We start from the raw sequence: 18,476 nt of genomic DNA, 5'->3' as shown, positions 1-18,476 counted from the left end.
GATTAATTAAGATACGAATTGCTTTAAAAATTTAATATTTTTCGGAAAGAATCGCCATCCCAAGCCTGGCGATTACTTGATTAAAATAAAATTAGAGTAAAAGCGATAGTTTATTTTTAAAATGATAATGGGAGCTTTACTATTTTTTCTGTAAACAAGATGAATAATTTGATGCTTTGACGTTAAATAGATAATTGGACATAAAGTAAACGTGAATGAAGTATGAACACTTCCATCAATAAGAATTCCACATATTACTTATTAGTTATTTCAATGCTGATTATTCCTGTGTAAAAGTAAATTTAAATGATAATCACAACTAACAGAACAAACTGAAAATAATAGCGTCAAAGTAAAAAATAAGAAGCGCTTTACTTATTTACTTACCTACTCTCAATTAGTTATTATTTCGCAACAAACACTACATGAAAATCTGATGAAAATCAATCATGAAAATACTTATATTACGCTAATAACAGTATTCATTAAACGACAACAACAAATGAATAATGCAATATCAATCGTCACAGATTATAAATACATAAAGTCAATGACTACAAACGTAACTTTTTTATTAAAGAGAGGCGAGTAAAGGATACTAAACATACAGCCATCTCGCGAATTTATGAGTAGTTAACTCTTTAACCGGCAGCACTCTTATAATTCAGGCACATTCAACTAAATGCAAATAATTGTATGGTTTATACCAAAACAGAAAAAATCGAATGTCGATTTTCAAGGGTGATATATCGATTCAGTGAATCGACACAGTACTTCATATCGATTTAAAAAATCGATATTTTCTGCTCGAAAAATCGATTCTTCGATTAATCGATCTCAGATCGCCATCCCTATCCCCGGTCTCCCGCCTCAGATCGGAGGCACTTGTAAAAATAAAAGATTTGTTTGGTTTATTTGCAAACTAGTCATACATACATTACTACAACTATATATTTTAATTATTGTCTTACAAAAAATTCCTCTCATTATTGAAAAAGCTTAAAATTGCATTTCTTGAACTAGTTTCGTATACTGAAGTGTTTGTGGTGAAGCCGGTAAACGGGTTTTAGACTGTAATATTTAAATTGTTTCCATATAAGTGCTCCTGTTTTTCTTTTATTCGTTTAACGTTAAAATTATACTAGTTTTAATTTTACACATTATACCATGGACGTAAAAATTGCGTTATAACTTGTGGTTAAAACTCAACTTTTTATTTTAAGACAAACAAAAGGTAAGTGTTTTATTTATTGTATACGGGTAATTAAATAATTTTTGTTATTGTTGAGTACGGTTTTTGGCTTACATCCTCTGATTATTTTGAGACTTTGTTATAAATACAGTTTTTATAGACTTTCAGCAGGTCTATTTGTTTGAATAATGTCAGTATTTCCGTTATAAAAACTAATTAAATTTTAATATCTTATCTGCCTTACTTTGATAAAGTTCCTCTGATAATTGTTGTAATTTTTACTTTATAATTATTTATCTTTCTAACAAATGATTGGCGCTAGTGATTCATTACTAAGTTTTTTTGTTACAGAGACAACACATTCTCATGATGAGACGACACGTTCTAAGGCTGTTTCGAATTCGCAACTTAATTATAATAACTGTAATAATTGGAACAATATACCTTGTAAAATCCTTCAGTGATGTAAAATCTTTAGAACCATTTAAACAATCATTGCTTGGTACTGTCGTAAAAGAATATTTTATACCTTCTAGTTTGAGAGTAAGTTATAGCTTGTTATTTTATACTCAGATTTCCTTTCACATTAAAGAAGAGTGCAATGTTAAAGCTAGGAATTAAACACAAGTTGCTCCTTTATATACAATTATGCTCTATCTCATTATATGGCCCAATACTGTATTTGAGTGGGCAGTTGAATAAAACACATATTTACTGAAACATAGTGTCGTAGAAAATGTTTAGGATTTCATCTTGAATTGCTAGTTTTTCAAAAATATTTTGGTCTTTATCTTTATTTTATGTTTGAATATGCTTTTGATTAAAAATATGCAAATTCACTTCCTCACAGAAAATAGACTGGCATGATTATAAGAAGATAAAATATGAAAGGAAACAAAAAGGTGTGTATTCATTTGTTTTAAATTGTTAAATGTGACATCTTGAATAACTTTGTTTAAATTCTTTTAGGGATTGGAGAGCAGGGAATTCCTGCATATTTGTCTAAAAATGAGGAAGCACTTGAAAAAGATTTATACTCAGTAAATGGATTTAATGGAGCACTGAGTGATAAAATACCTCTGAACCGATCTTTACCTGATATACGGCATATTAAATGTCAGAGACGATTATATATTGAATCTTTGCCTACAGTTAGTGTGGTGGTACCGTTTCATAATGAGCATTGGAGTACATTACTTCGTACAGCTGTTAGTGTTCTTAATAGGTCACCTGAGTTCTTAATAAAAGAAGTAATTTTGGTGGATGATGCCAGTACAAAAGGTAATTTGAAATTATATTACTAGCTTTTATATTTTTTATTTTTACCACTACCCCTCTGCGGCAACATTGTTTGAGGTTGCTATCGCTATCAGTTTGAGGTTTTATATATTTTTAGTAATTATTGTTATTCCCTGATTTGAAGCAGGGTATATGCTGTAAGCTTCAAAGATAGTGTAATAATTGAATATACATAAAAATATTAACATTGAACCTTGATGAGAAATAATACAATAGAAGGAAAATACCTTAATTATTAATTTAAAATATTTATATATATGATTAATTCATTTCGGCTAACTGTGTAATTATCTTATCAATAGCACTAGTAACATACAATTTCAGCTGTATTCCTATTATTTTTCCTTTTAAATGTACATAAATTTGTAACCATATACTGCTAAGTATTTTATAATATATAAAATTGTTTGATTTGGACTTAAATAATGCACAATGATTTTTTCTATAGCATAAAAAAATTAATAATTTTTTTTTTGGGTATAACTTTAGTCCAGAATATAGATCTTAGTATCATATCTCATCTAATTTCCATGAACAAGCTCTAGGAAGCTCTGAGATACTATGCCGCTATTGCCCACTCTACGCCCTTGACTTGCGAACTGGTAGTAAATGTAAAATTACATTTAATTTAATTTTTTTGACGTTTGTACTTATATAAAGCTTGTATTAAAACAAACGCCGGCCTTTTGACCTCCGAGACGAGGCTGGGAGGGGTAAAAGATATTGCTTTGCTACACTGCAACGCCCGTATGGCACCCTACAGCTCGAAATAATTGCGGCGCCGCACCGCATTGATACCGCATCGTGTCTCTTTAGCCTAAGGAATGAAGGAAAACATCGCGAGGAAACATGCCGTAGACTAAAGAGGCATTGTCAATAGTGCTATGTCCACGAAGTCATCAATGCACAGGCATAACTCAACTTCTGGCGCATCCTAGAAAAAGTACCACAGACAAACATTCTTACAATGAAAGGCAATTTTCAGATTTTTTAAAAAAGAAGCTAGACGACTATTTATCAGCCAACCTACCCAAAGTGCGAGTGATAAGGCTGGCCAGTCGCAGTGGGTTGATAACAGCTCGACTTGCGGGAGCAAAGGCGGCTTCGGCAGACGTCCTGTTATTCCTGGACTCGCATACAGAAGCAAATACCAACTGGTTACCTCCACTGTTAGGTCTGTGTATGTATTCGCTTTTGCTATACTTTTTCTCGTTCTAAATGTGACACGATCCGTAATTTAATATTGTGTTGGAAGGATTAAGAAGGATTTTGACCACATTTATATTGGGGCTTCAAGAAAAAACTTGGTAACTTTTATATAGATGGGGAAGGCTCATAGACACTTGGAGAAGGCTTGATAGTACGTTGCCGAGCTTTTGCTAATACTTTGAAAGCATGGGCTCCGAAATTTTAAAAATCTCGCAGTTATGTTAAAGCTCTCATTATTATTATTATTATGTATCTAAACACACTAGCAGCTTCATAATCTGATACGTGCGGTTTTGGAGAACCTATCTAACCTATTTTTAAGAGTATGTTATGAAATATTATTTATTTATTACAGAAATACATACATATCCCTACAGACTTTGTTAATACGATAATGTCGTGAAAAATAAAATATAATCTAGTATATTCACTTTGCGAACATATAAATGTCTTCTCCAATCATTCAGTATACGCAACGCGTTCGATAACGGGGATCTGTGCAATTGATTCTTCTGACCCTTGGTATCGCAAATAACCTAGGCCTTCGCCGTCCCACAAATCCCTTACGTACCAAGAAACCCACAAACAATAAAGCTCATTTAAATAAACTTTAAACCAGCTGCCAACTGAAGTATTTCCGAACCATTTCGACTTAGGGTCATTCAAGAAAAGAGCGTACCAATTCTTAAAAGGCCGGCAACGCACTCGCGAGTCCTCTGGCATTGAGGGTGTCCATGGGCGGCGGTATCACTTAACATCAGGTGAGCCTCCTGCCCGTTTGCCCCCTGTTCTATAAAAAAAAAAACTTCTGGACAATTTGGACGTCCAACGGCAACTGAGAGTTAATAATAATTACAGAACCAATAGCCCTAGATCACCGCACTGTGGTGTGTCCATATATAGACGTGATCGCATACGACACGTTCGAATATCGCGCGCAGGACGAAGGCGCGCGCGGGGCTTTCGACTGGGAGTTGTACTACAAGAGATTGCCCTTGCTGCCTAAGGATCTCGACAGGATGCCGGAGCCATTTGAGTGAGTAACAAAAGAATATACAGTTATCTAGAGGATCGGATAAAAAATGCCGTAGATCTCTTCACGGGTTTATTTCTAAATAAATCAATGAGTAATTTATGAATGCTAACAAACCAAAATCTTGCGACTAAAGTCTTTAATAATCGACTTGATGTATACTTTTAGAAAAAAATATTATTAAATAAATTATTACTGATGATTAATTATGAAATATTAATTATTAAATTAAATAATATATGATACAAACAATATAACAGTTGATAAATTCATATGACTACTAATGTAAAATGTTTTCGCGCCATTGTGTGGCATGTGAGAACTAACGATTGTAACACCTTACACAATTTTGTTCCATATTCTTGAAATAAATTATTATTATTATCAAATGCACTAATTACACAAACACAAAATACGGTTACTAATTACTTTAATTACGCACACTTTACACAGTGCTTGATCACTTGTATTTATCTTATTCGCACTTTATCTCTTGAAATCGCATTCCTAACTGATTTTCTCTGATTTAACTGATTTAGACTTGCATTTTGGCTTGCTTATATACCCCTGGGAATAATCTTGTACGATGTTCGAAAACTGCTAAAGGGATTGCTACTGAGCACTTGCACAATTCTAGAACGACGTACTTTCTATCTCTTTCGCACATTGCTCCGTTCTTGTCGTACGGCGTTCCTGAGTGTTCGGCCTGGCTTCGAGACGCTTCAGATCTTCCCTCTCTCTTGCGTATCATTCCGGCCTTGTCCCACACCTAGTAAATTCGGTCTAGAATATTCCTTCATCAATGGGGTGGACTGGTTATGAAATTGGGTTTCCTGAAAAGTGTACTAGTCGAATAGCACTTGCACTTGCACTTTAACTTGCACTGAAACTGCCTAAAAAATGTTTCATGCTCCTGTAAACAAGGGTAACATTATGTAAATAACGATTTTCTAATATGTGATTGACCCTTTCCTAAACCGGTCAGAAATCACATTTCAGCCTGCTGAAAAGTACACAATAATGGAAATACCGTTGTGGCGCTATCTGCCAGGCTGGTTTGTGAATCTAAACCATCCAGGGTTCCCAAGGAATATTTTTGAAAAAAAAATCATTCAAATTAGCTCAGCGTTTAAGAGGAGTTTAGTGACATACACACATTATACGAGTTGTCCACAATTCCAGGAGTCCGGTAATGGCGGGAGGTTTATTCGCGATGTCCCGATCGTTCTTCTGGGAGTTGGGCGGATACGATCCCGGATTAGACATATGGGGAGGGGAACAGTATGAACTCAGTTTTAAGGTGAGAAATAACACAATAGGTCTAAATACCTATTTTCAGGAAATCTTTAGTTTAAATAGATAGAACATGAACAGAAGTACATACATGTCTGAAAGGATAATAAATGTATTTATGTAAATAAATAAATAAAATATAAGATGACATTTGCATGCCTATTTATATGTGGCGGATTTTTGTAATTTATGTACCTAATTGTAAGACTATTCTAGCAAATAAACGATTTGATTTGATTTGAACAGTTTTGTATTCAACAGGTTAATAATAAATATAATTTATTATTATTGATTCGTTTTTTAGTTAATTTAATTTTTATATATTTTAGATTATGGTCTGTTCTATATTTTATTTATCAGATTTGGTAAAGGCTGCCCGTTGCATCCCTTATAATTTTTATTTATTATATTATTAGTAATTATATAATTGTAACGAAGTGTATATAAATAAATGAAAGTTATTTTGCTGGAAAATAATGTATTGTTTAAAAGCAAAAGCTTGAAGAAGAATGATCAAGTAATTAAATGTAAGCCGAAAACTAAGGGCTTTGATGTAACTAAAAAACTCCTGAACTAAGTACATTTATTTTATAATAAATAATTAAAAATGTTTTTTAGATCTGGCAATGCGGCGGCCGTATGGTGGACGCGCCGTGTTCCCGCGTTGGACATATCTATCGCAAGTTTGCTCCATTCCCCAACCCGGGGCATGGGGACTTTGTGGGACGGGTGAGTCAGCTTTATTGTGTAATTTTTTTTCTTTTTTAATAAAAATATTTGGTGTAATTGCTTTTTTGGTAATTTTGGTTATTTTCTGTAAATAGTGTTAGCTTGGTGATTTTCGTGTGCGAAGCCTGGCTATGTATACAATTTATAAAATGGATTTTTCTTTCGAAATTAAAAACCGAAACCATAGACCATAAAGTCGACGTCGTCGAGTATAGGGTGCCTAGAAACCATAAATAGTAAATTAATCACTACATATTATAAAACAAAGTCGCTTTCTCTGTCCCTATGTCCCTTTGTATGCTTAAATCTTTGAAACTACGCAACGGATTTTCATGCGGTTTTCAAGAGGAAGGTTTATATGTATGATAACATCCATTAAATAGTGGAGAAGTACTGTTAGTTTTGTACTTGTGATGTCGTAAATAATTACATTTTTTCCGCTTACATTGCAAACGCAGGCTGAACCCTACGAGTTTTATCAAAATAATGTACTAAGTATTGTACACATTGAAAAGGTCTACAGAAAAGTCCCTGATGGTATATGTCTATCTCTTATGGGTAACCCATATTTTTATATACAACGTTCACAGATTTTCTGTAGTGTATTTAGTATCAGCATTGCACCCGTGCGAAGCCGGGGCGGGTCGCTAGTATAATAATAAACTTATAATTATTTTAGATATTTTTAAATTTATCCCGACGTTTCGCGTGCTTTACAGCGGGCGTGGTCAGAATGTCAAAAAGGATCACAGCTGTAAAAAAAAGTTATATTATCTGTTTTTTTCCCCGAAGTGGAAAAAAGTGTTTTTGAAAATGTGTAAAAGTTAATATTAACTGAATAAAAGATATATTGTTATGTGCAAAAATAGCCAGGTTATAAATTGTAGGTCAAAACAATTGGCGTAGAGCCACTTATAATAAACAATCATAACGTTTAATAAAGCCATATCGCTATTAAGCAATGTCTTCTAGACAAGTATAGTATTTTTTTAATGCTACAGTATACACGATACAGATATTTATTTATTTAATAATAAGTAATCCAACAGCTACTTAACACATATTATTATACAAAACACAAATACAATACACAAAGCCAAAATAAAAAACAGAAAACAAGCATTAAAAGACAAAGTGTCATTTAAAAGAAAAACAAAAGAATAAAACTAAAAACTGCAAAATTAAAAAAAAGCAACAAATAATACTAAGAATTTATTAATATCTACTACTTAAAAAAAAAAAACTACTACTTAAAAAAATCGGAGTCTTCCCGCTTCTCCTGGTACTTCTTATTATAGGATATATTCATTATAGATGATATATAACGTTTTTAGAACTACCGTCGCGTGGCCGAAGTTTGGATGGACGAATACGCTCAGTACTTGTACAAGAGACGACCCAACTATCGCAACATCGACACGGGAGACATCTCCGAACAGAAGGCTCTGAGGGAGAGGTTGCGTTGCAGGTCCTTTAGATGGTTCATGACCCAGGTGAGGACTGATGCACGACTTTTATGTACTAAAATATTGATTCTCAATCTTTAGTGAAATTTGACTTTTAAACATTTCAATCTCGATAATTTGACAATGTTTTAAATTTTTCCTGTTCTTTGAATAATACTCGACATATTGAATATAATCTATGTTAATTTGTCCCCTCCGTAGTTTAAGCGATGGTATCCATATTTATTATTTATAATATGCTATTACTTTATCATTTAATGTGTTTTTATGCACAGAGCCGTAATTTTTTTTTTAATTCTGTTGCCAATGAGAGCCTGAAGTTGCTGGTAACAAATTAATGATTGTGATGTAAAGTGTTTATTGTTATTTTTAACGAAAAAATAATGTGACGCGATAACTGTGTTATTAAATTAAAAAAATTAAATAATGTTTTTAGGTGGCGTTCGATTTAACAGTTAAATACCCGCCGGTGGAACCCAACCCTTTTGCTGAAGGAAATGTGAGTTTTTTGATCTTTAATCTATGATAATTGACAAATTGATTATGACATTTAGTTACTAAATCGCTTTAAAAGGGCCATTTATAAAAAAAACTAAACAACGAGCTCGAAGTTCGAAGATAAGTGATAACGCCCATGAATACTCACTGCCATAATCTAAAACGTATACGTTTTAGATTAAGACGTCAAAGGCAAATAATATTAATTAAAAAAATACTAAAAATATCTTCATTTTCTGATGACATTGGTTTTATTTTAACAGGATATAATGTTATACTTAAAGTTGTATGGGAAAAGAAATTCATTATTTATTAGATTTTATTTTATATCGCATTAATTATCTTAAAATGGTTGTTTGTAAAGTCGGATTACGTACTTAATAGTTTAACGTGATAACAAAACATTACTGAAATGATTGGATAATTTTATGAATAACATTTAATATTTTTTATTAAATTATTATTTTGTATGGATATAAAGGAGTGAATCCTCGGACACATAGGACAATCGAGTGGAAGAGAGACAGATATGGCGCAAGCGTACAATGAGCGTAACGGGACAATTAGTCATGCTATTTCGTGTGTGCGGCCGGCGTTTGTCGATTTGTTAGAAGTCTCATATTTCTTTGTAATACCTATATTTATCGGTTATAGATAAAACCGGTGTCGAACCCAGAACTATGCGTAGACGCACATCATGGCGCACAGATGGACAAACTGCTTCTGAAGAGGTGTACGGAGAGCACAGCGGGCGAACAGAAGTTCATGCTGTCTTGGCACAAGGACATTAGGTAAGGCAACATTTTTTTTTTTTTTTTTTTTACTTGGGGAAATGCTTTGCGCATACCCTTCCGCGGCGCGACTGCTTGGTGCAGAAGGATTATGTGGGACTCGCCATTGTGCATACCCACTAAAACCCCAAGGTGCCACCAACAATCGCCTTATGCGGGATGCGGTAACAGCAGAGCCTTATCCGCTTCCCAACACGCGATGCGGCGGTTGCGTCCGCCTCTTCCCGCCCATTGTTGATTTGTGAGGATGCTTGACACAGCAAGCATCTTTCACAGACCGGGCCATACGCATTTACAAATAGCTAGGGGAGATCGGGTCCAGTACTTGCAGGGATGGGTCATCATCCCTTCTTTTAGACGCATGGACCCCTGCTCCCCGCTTAGGCACTTTTTAGGCGGCGAGAATTTGGTGAGCGCGTCGCGCGTTTATGCGACGGGCCTGCGGTTTTCTTCGCCGTCGCGGATGGGCATCGGGACAAAGCTCCCTGGTCCTTTCCGCCTCTTCTTTTATTTTCATGACCGCCTCGCAGAAATTATAAAATATTTTCCACGGGCCGTCATTTCTCGCGCTCACTAAAACCTTCAATACATTTGGAAGTGTTGCGTCCTCGCCCTGGAGTGCATCCAGCAACGGTCCCCTTTCCACGTCCCATGCTGGGCAGTCTCCCAGCGTATGCTGGGCGTCATCCGGGCTGTCTCCGACACAGTGGTGGCAGGTTGGTGCCTCTTCACACCCTACTACTCTGTGCAGATAACTACCGAAACATCCGTGTCCGGACAGGATCTGCACAAGACGATAGCTGAGCTGGCCCCAGCGCCTCCTTACCCAGTGTTGGAGCAGGGGTCTGAGGGCTTCTATAGTATATTTACCGGCAGTCGCTCCCGCCAGCTCCTTTTCCCACTCTGCTAGCATTTCTTGGGCTTCCAGGGCTCGCCAAGCGTTTATTTCTTCCAGTGTGGGGTTGCTTCCTCTTTCCCTGGTTTCGGCTCTCCGCCAATATACTTCGCTAAAAGCAACCGCGTCGAGATGCCAGGGTGCGGTACCGGCTATGACACACACTGCGTCATAGGACACAGTGCGGTACGCCCTCGCAACCCTGGCTGCGATCACTCGCTGCGACTGCCTGAGAATCGTGCGATTGTGCCTGGTAAGTTTGTCGGCCCATATTGGGCACCCGTAGAGTGCTTTCGCCCGGATCGCATTTGCGTAAAGGTGGCGACACCCCCCATTCGGCCCGCCGAGGTTCGGCATTATGCGCGAGAGCATGTTTGCGGTGGCGGTGAGCTTAGGGGCAAGTGCTGCGAAATGTGGTCTGAAAGTCCACCGTGGGTCGAGAATCAGCCCTAGGTATTTAAGCGTGGTACCAACCCGGATGACTACTCCACTGACAATTATGTCTGCGCCTTGGGGTGGAGCTTTTCTGTGTCCGTAGAAGCATATAGCTTCTGATTTCTGAAGGGCGACCTCGAGGCCGATCTTTTTGATTTCAGAAACCACCCGAGCTACTCCAGCTGTCGCTCGAAGGCGCGCCTCCTTAAAATCTTGTCCAATAGCGACCACGAGGGTGTCGTCTGCATAGCATATCGTTGACACTCCCGGAACCAGTTCCCCTCGCAGCACTCTATCGTAACCTATGTTCCAAAGGAGGGGGCCAAGAACCGAACCTTGTGGAACGCCGCACTTGATGAGGTGGCTCCCTATGCTATTTTGTTTCGGGAAGATGACACGACGGCCGTTAAGGTACGATGCTACACATCTTCTTATATGGGCCGGTAAGCCGTGGTGGCGCAGGCCATCCAGGATACAGTCCCAGGGCAAGGAATTGAAGGCGTTCGCAATGTCTAACGACACCGCTAGAACTACTCTGCCCCGTGACACCTGCTCCTCGCACACTCCTCGCAGTTGCGCAATTGCATCGATCGTTGACCTGTTTTTTCGGAAACCGAATTGAGCCTCATGTATGTTCGGTCCTATAGTTTCCAAATGGTTATAAATTCGGCCGGCAATGATACGCTCGAAAAGCTTACCGGCTTCATCTAGAAGAACTATAGGACGATACGCTGATGGTGACTCCGGAGGTTTTCCACCCTTTTTTAGAAGAACTAACAGACCTGTCTTCCATGTCGACGGAAAAAGGCCCCTTTTAAGACATTCCGTGAGGAGGTTTCGAAAGCGCATGTCAAGACAAGCGTCGAGGGCCAGAGCCAACACTCGTCCGTGCATGCCATCGGGGCCGGGTGCGGTCTTCTTAGAGGACATGCGTGCTATTGCCGTCTTAAGCTCCGAAGGAGACACTTCAGACACTATTTCTCCGTGGTCCAAAGTCGTATCATGTGGGGTGCTCGAGGCGTCACGTTTAGGAAAGAGTTCTGTCACCACTGTACTGAGCAGTTCCGGCTCCATGTGTGTCGTGAGGGGTGGGGCTCGCGAGCGTAGCTTGTTTGTAACTATTTGGTACGGGCGCCCCCATGGATCCCGCTCGAGAGTGTCCAGCAGTTCTTGCCATGCTTTCTTTTTTGCTTCGGCGATACCTGTTCGCAGCGCCAGTTTTGCAGCTCGGTATGCGCTATATGCTTGCCGTTCCTCTACTGCGCGAATGGGTCGCCTTCTGCGAGTCCTCGTGTAGCCTCGGCGAGCTGCAACACAAGCAAACCGCAACTGGGCGAGTTCTGCCGACCACCAGAATACACTGGTCCGGTGAGGTCCAGGGCGGCTTCTTCGCATCGCAGCATCCGCGATGTTCGTAAGTGCGCCACGAAACCACTCTGCTTCTTTTTCAGGCTCTACGGAGGCTGGGCTGGGGCACCAGGCCTGCACAATCGTTGCCAACTCCGCCTGCTCCTTGTTCAGACTCTTAAGTGCCCATTTTAGGCCCAGTTCTGTTGAAACCGGAACAGGATTTGCCGACGGAGGGAGGATGCAGAAACGGATATACCGGTGGTCCGAAAGCGTCTCAACCTCCGTCAGGACCTCCCAGTCCTGGATACAGCATGAGAGTTGGGTGCTCGTGAACGTGACATCCACAATCGACTCACCATTTGCTCGAACACACGTAGCATCAGAGCCTTTGTTAGCCACTACCATACAGTGCGCTGCTGCCCAATCCATCAACGCATTTCCCCGTGGCCTGGTCACCGGCGAACCCCAGGCCGCGGACTTCGCGTTCAGATCCCCAGCGATGACTAAATGTCTCGGGTGACTCCATTGCACCAGGGTTTCCAGTTCGTTTAGGAAGGCCTCAAATTCAGCTAGGGAGCGATTGGGGGAGAAGTAAGTGCTCACGATACACATGTCGCTACCCAACTTTGCTGCCACATAGCCGTGGCCTTTTCGGACTGGGCCAATGTAGGGCGAGCTGTCTGCCGGAGTAACGATAATTGCGGCCAGACCGTCGAGGTCGCCAATGCAGTTCGTTTTTTCGGGTATTGAGTAAGGCTCGGAAATAATGCCAATGTTGATGTTCCACTGCGCCAGACTCTGGTACAGTAGGTCTTGCGCAGCAGCGCAATGGTTTAAGTTGCTCTGGAGAATCCGTAAGGCCATGATAATTTACTGCGGTTTAAATAACCTCCATGCGCGCATTGTTACGCGGAGACTTTGCGGGCGACTTCTTTTTAAGTGAAGGGTGGCGTCTGGAAAATTTCACACTGGGAGCCGTGCAACTATTTCCCCCTAGCCTGTGATCCGCTTTCCTACCGGCCTCGTCGCAGAGTAGGCACTTGGGTTTTGCACTGCAGGAGGCTGCTCTATGGTCTGCTTGACCGCAGCGAAAACATAGTTGGCTACGATCAGTGTCGGACATGCAGCGGCTAGCTACGTGCCCGACTTGTAGGCATCGATAGCACCGTAGCTCTCTTGGCTTTGCAACACTAATATTTGCCGCCACCCAGCCGACGAGGAATCTCCCCGCTAAGAGTTTCTTAGTGGCCGTTATCGGGCAGTTAACCCAGGCTGCACCAAGACCCGATCTGTCCTGCCGTATGTTGCTGATCCTAATTTGATCAGCCAGGCACTCTCCTTTTGCCGCAATCGCTTCGCGCAGTTCGTCCGCTGTGATAGAGTCGTCCAGGCCAGAGATTCGGACATCGGCGCATCGGATGGGCCGACTAATCTTGACTCCACTGTCACTCAGTACTGTTTTGAGGCGCTTGGCAAGAATGTCAGCCTTTTCCCCGCTACCAGCTCCAGGGATCTGAATTATAGTGGCTCCGGTTGCCGCTCGGCGAAACTTAACACCCTCAATGCCAGCCTCCTTCAGATCTATTTGAGCGCGCGCTTCTTTAAGGGCAGCGGCATAGGTTACACCCTTAGCTTCGGCGTCTTTAGGCAGAGTCAGCACAATTGCAGCGGTGCGAGGTACTTTAAGCTTGGGCAGCGACCTGGCCGGGGGCTTTTCAGACTTTGAAGCTGTCACATTTTTTTGTGTTACCGTTGCCGGTTTTCGCCTTTTTTTGGTAACCATCGTCCAACCTTCTTCATTGTTGGTAGCCAAAGAGGGTCGAGTGGGTGGTAATACAATGGCACTTGCAGGAGAGGAGGCAGGGGTATTTCCTCCAAACATTTTTTTTCTCGGCACTTTTGCCAAGCTGTTTTGCTCTTCCTTTCTAGTAGCTTGCGTCTGCACGGTTGCCTTCTTCCGCTTTGTCTTCGGTGCTGCTGAGGAAGTGAGGGGATCCCTTGACCTCGGTGATTTGAGAGGGGGCTTCCCTTTTTTGCTTTTTTTACTATCTACAGTTGGAAGGGGAAGGAGCGGCGGCTCCAGGTTAGGTATTGAGCCGAGATCCTTTAGTTGAGCATTAATATGCTCACCTACCTGGCGGAGGATACGAGCCTCCATTTCTTCTACATTGACAGTTGGGTGGTCCTTCGGGGCCCCCTTCAAGATCAGCCTCAACTCGCGCATCTCGCCTTGTAGTAAATTAAGTTGTGCACGGAGGCGTTCATTTTCTAGCTGCAAAGCTCGAGTTTCATCCGAAAGCGTTTTCTCCGCCAGACTGTCAGCATCCTTTCTGATTGCTGCAACTGCCTTTTTGAGAGCGGCGACAAAGGTACCTTTTAGGTTCATAGAACACCTGGCCACTTTATCTACGGCAGCCAGGTTTTCTTCGATGCGTTTTCTGGCGTTTCCGACCGTACCCGTCTCGGTGGGTTTCTCGTTAAGAACCGCGAGTTCCGCCTCGGCTTCACTTTCTCTCTCCACTCTTCGGGCTCTTTGGTACCCCGGTTTCGTGCGTTCACGCGAAAGAGTAGGGGTGTCGCTGCAGCTACTCTCCTCGTCGTCCTGTCTCGTTCTCTTTCGGGGACGCCAAAAGCGCGACTTCTCCCCTGGGGTGCAAGGGGCCTCACCTAAGCCTCGAGGACGCTGTTGAGTGTGTGTCGAGCTTATGCTCAACATGGAGCCGGTTGAGTCTGAGCCCATATCGTCAGCCATCGCGTAGGACCAGGTTGCACTTTGCACCGGTGATTGACATCGAGTGCGCTGGACGGTCTCATTGTTCTCCCTTTTTGCGATCTCTCCTTGTGTAGAGGGCGTTTTAGAGGCGCCTGAGCACCCCTCCAACGGCCCGCTACGATCCGTAAGCTTGATCAGTATTTCCGTATTATTGCCAGGTCGTGAGTTTTTGGGTTCTGTCGCATGGTCGTGGTCCGCCCCCAGAATACGATGCGGACCGGATGCCATGACCTCTTGGTCATGGGAGGGATTTGACCCTCCTGGGGTATTATTATCTTTTCCGTTACTTTCCATGCTTTGTGGTGCTTTTAATTTAAGGAGGGGTAGCTCCCCTCCCTGGTGCCCTAGTGACCGGGTTTAAGCCCCCCCGGTCATGCATCCCATCGCCGGGAACCGAAACTTGGGATTCAGGTGACCTGTATACGGACAAAGTATACATGAATAGTACACGTTGTAGTAATAAGAATTAGAGATAGCGCGGGTACGGCGGACCAATGTAGGCCGAGAAAGAGACAGCCGCGCATAGGACGCACGGAATGAATAACCGCTTGTCCTCCACCTTGGCCTCGCATGTACCGAAGCAACACAAGAACATTTATACAGACGGACGTGAAACACCACTCTCCCCAATCCCCTTTAAGGGAGTAGGAAACACACAACACCAACACAAGTAAACGCCGCTCCCGGATAAGGGAAGCGGGATACAATAAGTGAGCACGCACACAACACTCCGCAAATCAGTCTGTTGAAGTGCTGGAAGCACGTTGAGACACGAACAAGACAAAACACAGATCGCTAAAGTGCCCAGGCACCTAAAGCGCCATCTATCCGGCCGCATCTCACATGGTTCTTCTAATGAGAACCTGTCGGGAGCGGCTAATTACGTCGTGGTGGTCCCATTTGCTTTCCAGCAGCACGTTCAGGTATAAGCCCCGTGCTGCCGGTACTGAGCCCTCCCGCCACGACAAGGCTGGACCCCGCGGAACTACGTGTTCCGCGGTGGGAGGGCAACATAATTTAATTAAAATAATAAAGATTAACAAATATGTAGGTAAGTTTTTTAATTAAATATATCGCTTGCTTGAACAAAGTCGTAAAGGCAAAATTAATCAGAAAAAAAGGTCAGAATTACTACTAATACACATTACGATGGTAATTTTGACTAATGTGTAGAACGTAATACTGTTTTACCACTGTGTTATTAACTTTTACAATTATCATACCTTTTTACATTCTGTATATGATTTAATGTCTGTTATCAATCACCTCTGAAACGGTTGGACAGTTTTTTAATGAAATTTTTTGTTTACTTTCGATAACTAAGTTGTATATAAACCCTAGTTAATTTTTAAAAAAAATTTTCATGATTTTACTCAATTAGAGTTTTGTCGTAGATTTGACTTTAACTTATGAAACTTAATTTGTAATATTTTTTCGGAATTGTAAAAAATAACAAGCAAGTTTTTATACGTGTGTGTTTCTAATTTATTGAAATATTCTATCGTTAAAAAAATCAAAATTTATTTTGTCTGTCTGTTTTGTCGAAATAGTGTCGTTTAGGCGAGCCAATGTGATACATAACTTAAACTTCTATTTATAATGGCAAGAAAAGTATTTATGACTGTAAGCAATTAACGTAAAAAAACAGATAAAAATGAGCCAAATTTAGTCACTGATCTTCAGTTGGTCCATACAATCTCAAATAAATTATGCTTATTAAAAAAAAATTGTGTTTTTTTGGTTATTTTATATAAATAAATAAACTTGCAGATCAAAGAGTAGAAATATGTGCTGGGACCTACCCGAGTCGGCTCCCAAAAGCCCGATACTGCTGTACTCCTGTCACCTGGGAGGAGGCAACCAGCTCTGGAGGTATTATCCGGTCAGTATCAATATTTTTGAAGATATACTTGTTTTGGCGTGTTAGGGAAAATTGATAAGAGTAAATTTTTACGATTCGTGCACCGTCACAAAAAATCGACACCTTGAAGTTAGTTATAGTCAACATTTTAGTTTAAATAAACTTTATTAAATTAAATTAATAAAATAAAATACTAGATAATGCGTTATAATAAAATTTTCAAAAATGTATTTAAATAACTTTTTTCTATTGTTAGTGTAGTTTTTTCTTTTTTTTGTTCAATATTTCAGGGTTGCCTGAAAAAAATCGCTTGTAAGCGATAAGGCCGCTCATTGCCCTATAACTTTTGTAACCTGCTTATTTTTTGTTTTTTATATGTATATTATGGTGATGAAGTGTAAATAAATATTTCTTTTTCTACAAACGTAATAAAATTCTTGAAAATATTGTTATATTGTTACGCCAAAGAAGTATAAATACTAACGCGTGTAAATAAGTATATATTTGTATCTAATCACAAAATAAACATAAAACATATCTATATTATTACTATTTATCACTATAGGACACAAAACGCTTGAAGCACGGCACCAATGACAATTGTCTCGACTGGGATCCGAACTCACGGGCCCTGTATATAAAGCCGTGCGAGGACTCCACCACTCAGCAATGGAGTATAGACCACGTGGATTACGAGATGATGGGGAAATGGGACAAAGTGGCTAAACCGGTTACAGGACCCGTTGAAGATTATTAGCCTTTGTCTTTGATGAGGAGTTCAATATACGAATTCCTTTCACCTATAGTCGATAAAAATGTAATTTATTTTATAATTATGTATATAGGGAATTAAAATAAATGTTTGTAAATTATAAATTTTTCTATATTTGGAATTGTACAGAAAGGTTTTTTAATAAAGAATATAAACGCATTTTATTACTTAAAAATCGTAAAAATATTTTCCCCTTTTCATTTTTTTAATAAAATAGTAACTATAGTTTTGTATTGTTTTTTTCCGTCCGCAATAAAAATAAATAAAGTAATGTTTTATAGAAACTAACGTAATGAGAAACTAATTATTTATCCTCAGATAAAGTCGTACAATGAACAGCATGTTGTCTCTTTCTAGCATGAAGTAAGACAGAGACAGCATTCGGTGACATTGTTACGACTTTTATAATACATGTATTGTAAAATGTACCTTAATGCGTATTAAAGCGTTTTTTAAATTCAAAACTTTTTTAGTAATTTTTTAGTTTTGTACGTTGAAGTGTTAATGTTAAAATGATTGTATTGACAAATATTTCCAAAATTCTAGTAATTTCTTGTCTATGAAAACTGCCATTTGTATAGATTATTTTTATTAATTAGGTTTTTAGAATTCGCTTGCCTTTATTAAGTATATTGTGTTTTTGTTCCTAAACAATTATATCTACGTAATATGAAGACATCAGTTTTATAGAGAATAAAGTATATTTTTTGATAATTTCTGTTTTATTTTAATCAATATTTTATCTACCTAAAGATTATTGTTATAGTTGGATTACTCGATGCATATATATAAAAACTTTAGACTTTGGAATGTAAGTGTAGGTAAACTTTTATGTTCAGTATATAACAAGTTTTACATAATTGTTCAGATTTCATGTCAT

General features: G+C 39.6%; 1 protein-coding gene across 1 annotated transcript; it reads left to right on the top strand.

Moving 5' to 3' along the window:
* Nucleotides 1-860: 860 nt before the first annotated feature.
* Nucleotides 861-17,705, top strand: LOC110998341 (N-acetylgalactosaminyltransferase 6). The gene is made up of 13 exons (XM_022266918.2): nt 861-1,234; nt 1,544-1,735; nt 2,043-2,094; nt 2,162-2,473; nt 3,477-3,665; nt 4,559-4,736; nt 5,916-6,033; nt 6,645-6,755; nt 8,090-8,248; nt 8,658-8,720; nt 9,374-9,510; nt 16,734-16,845; nt 17,390-17,705. Exons 2-13 carry the CDS (start codon nt 1,559-1,561, stop codon nt 17,579-17,581), a joined length of 1,800 nt encoding a protein of 599 aa, XP_022122610.2. The 5' UTR covers nt 861-1,234; nt 1,544-1,558; the 3' UTR covers nt 17,582-17,705.
* Nucleotides 17,706-18,476: the final 771 nt, after the last annotated feature.

This window comes from Pieris rapae, chromosome 17, assembly GCF_905147795.1.
Source record: "Pieris rapae chromosome 17, ilPieRapa1.1, whole genome shotgun sequence".
In the NCBI taxonomy this organism is placed as follows: Eukaryota; Metazoa; Arthropoda; class Insecta; order Lepidoptera; family Pieridae; genus Pieris; species Pieris rapae.
The sequence above is the reverse complement of the archived record's forward strand: the minus strand, read 5'-3'. Positions and strand labels throughout refer to the sequence as shown.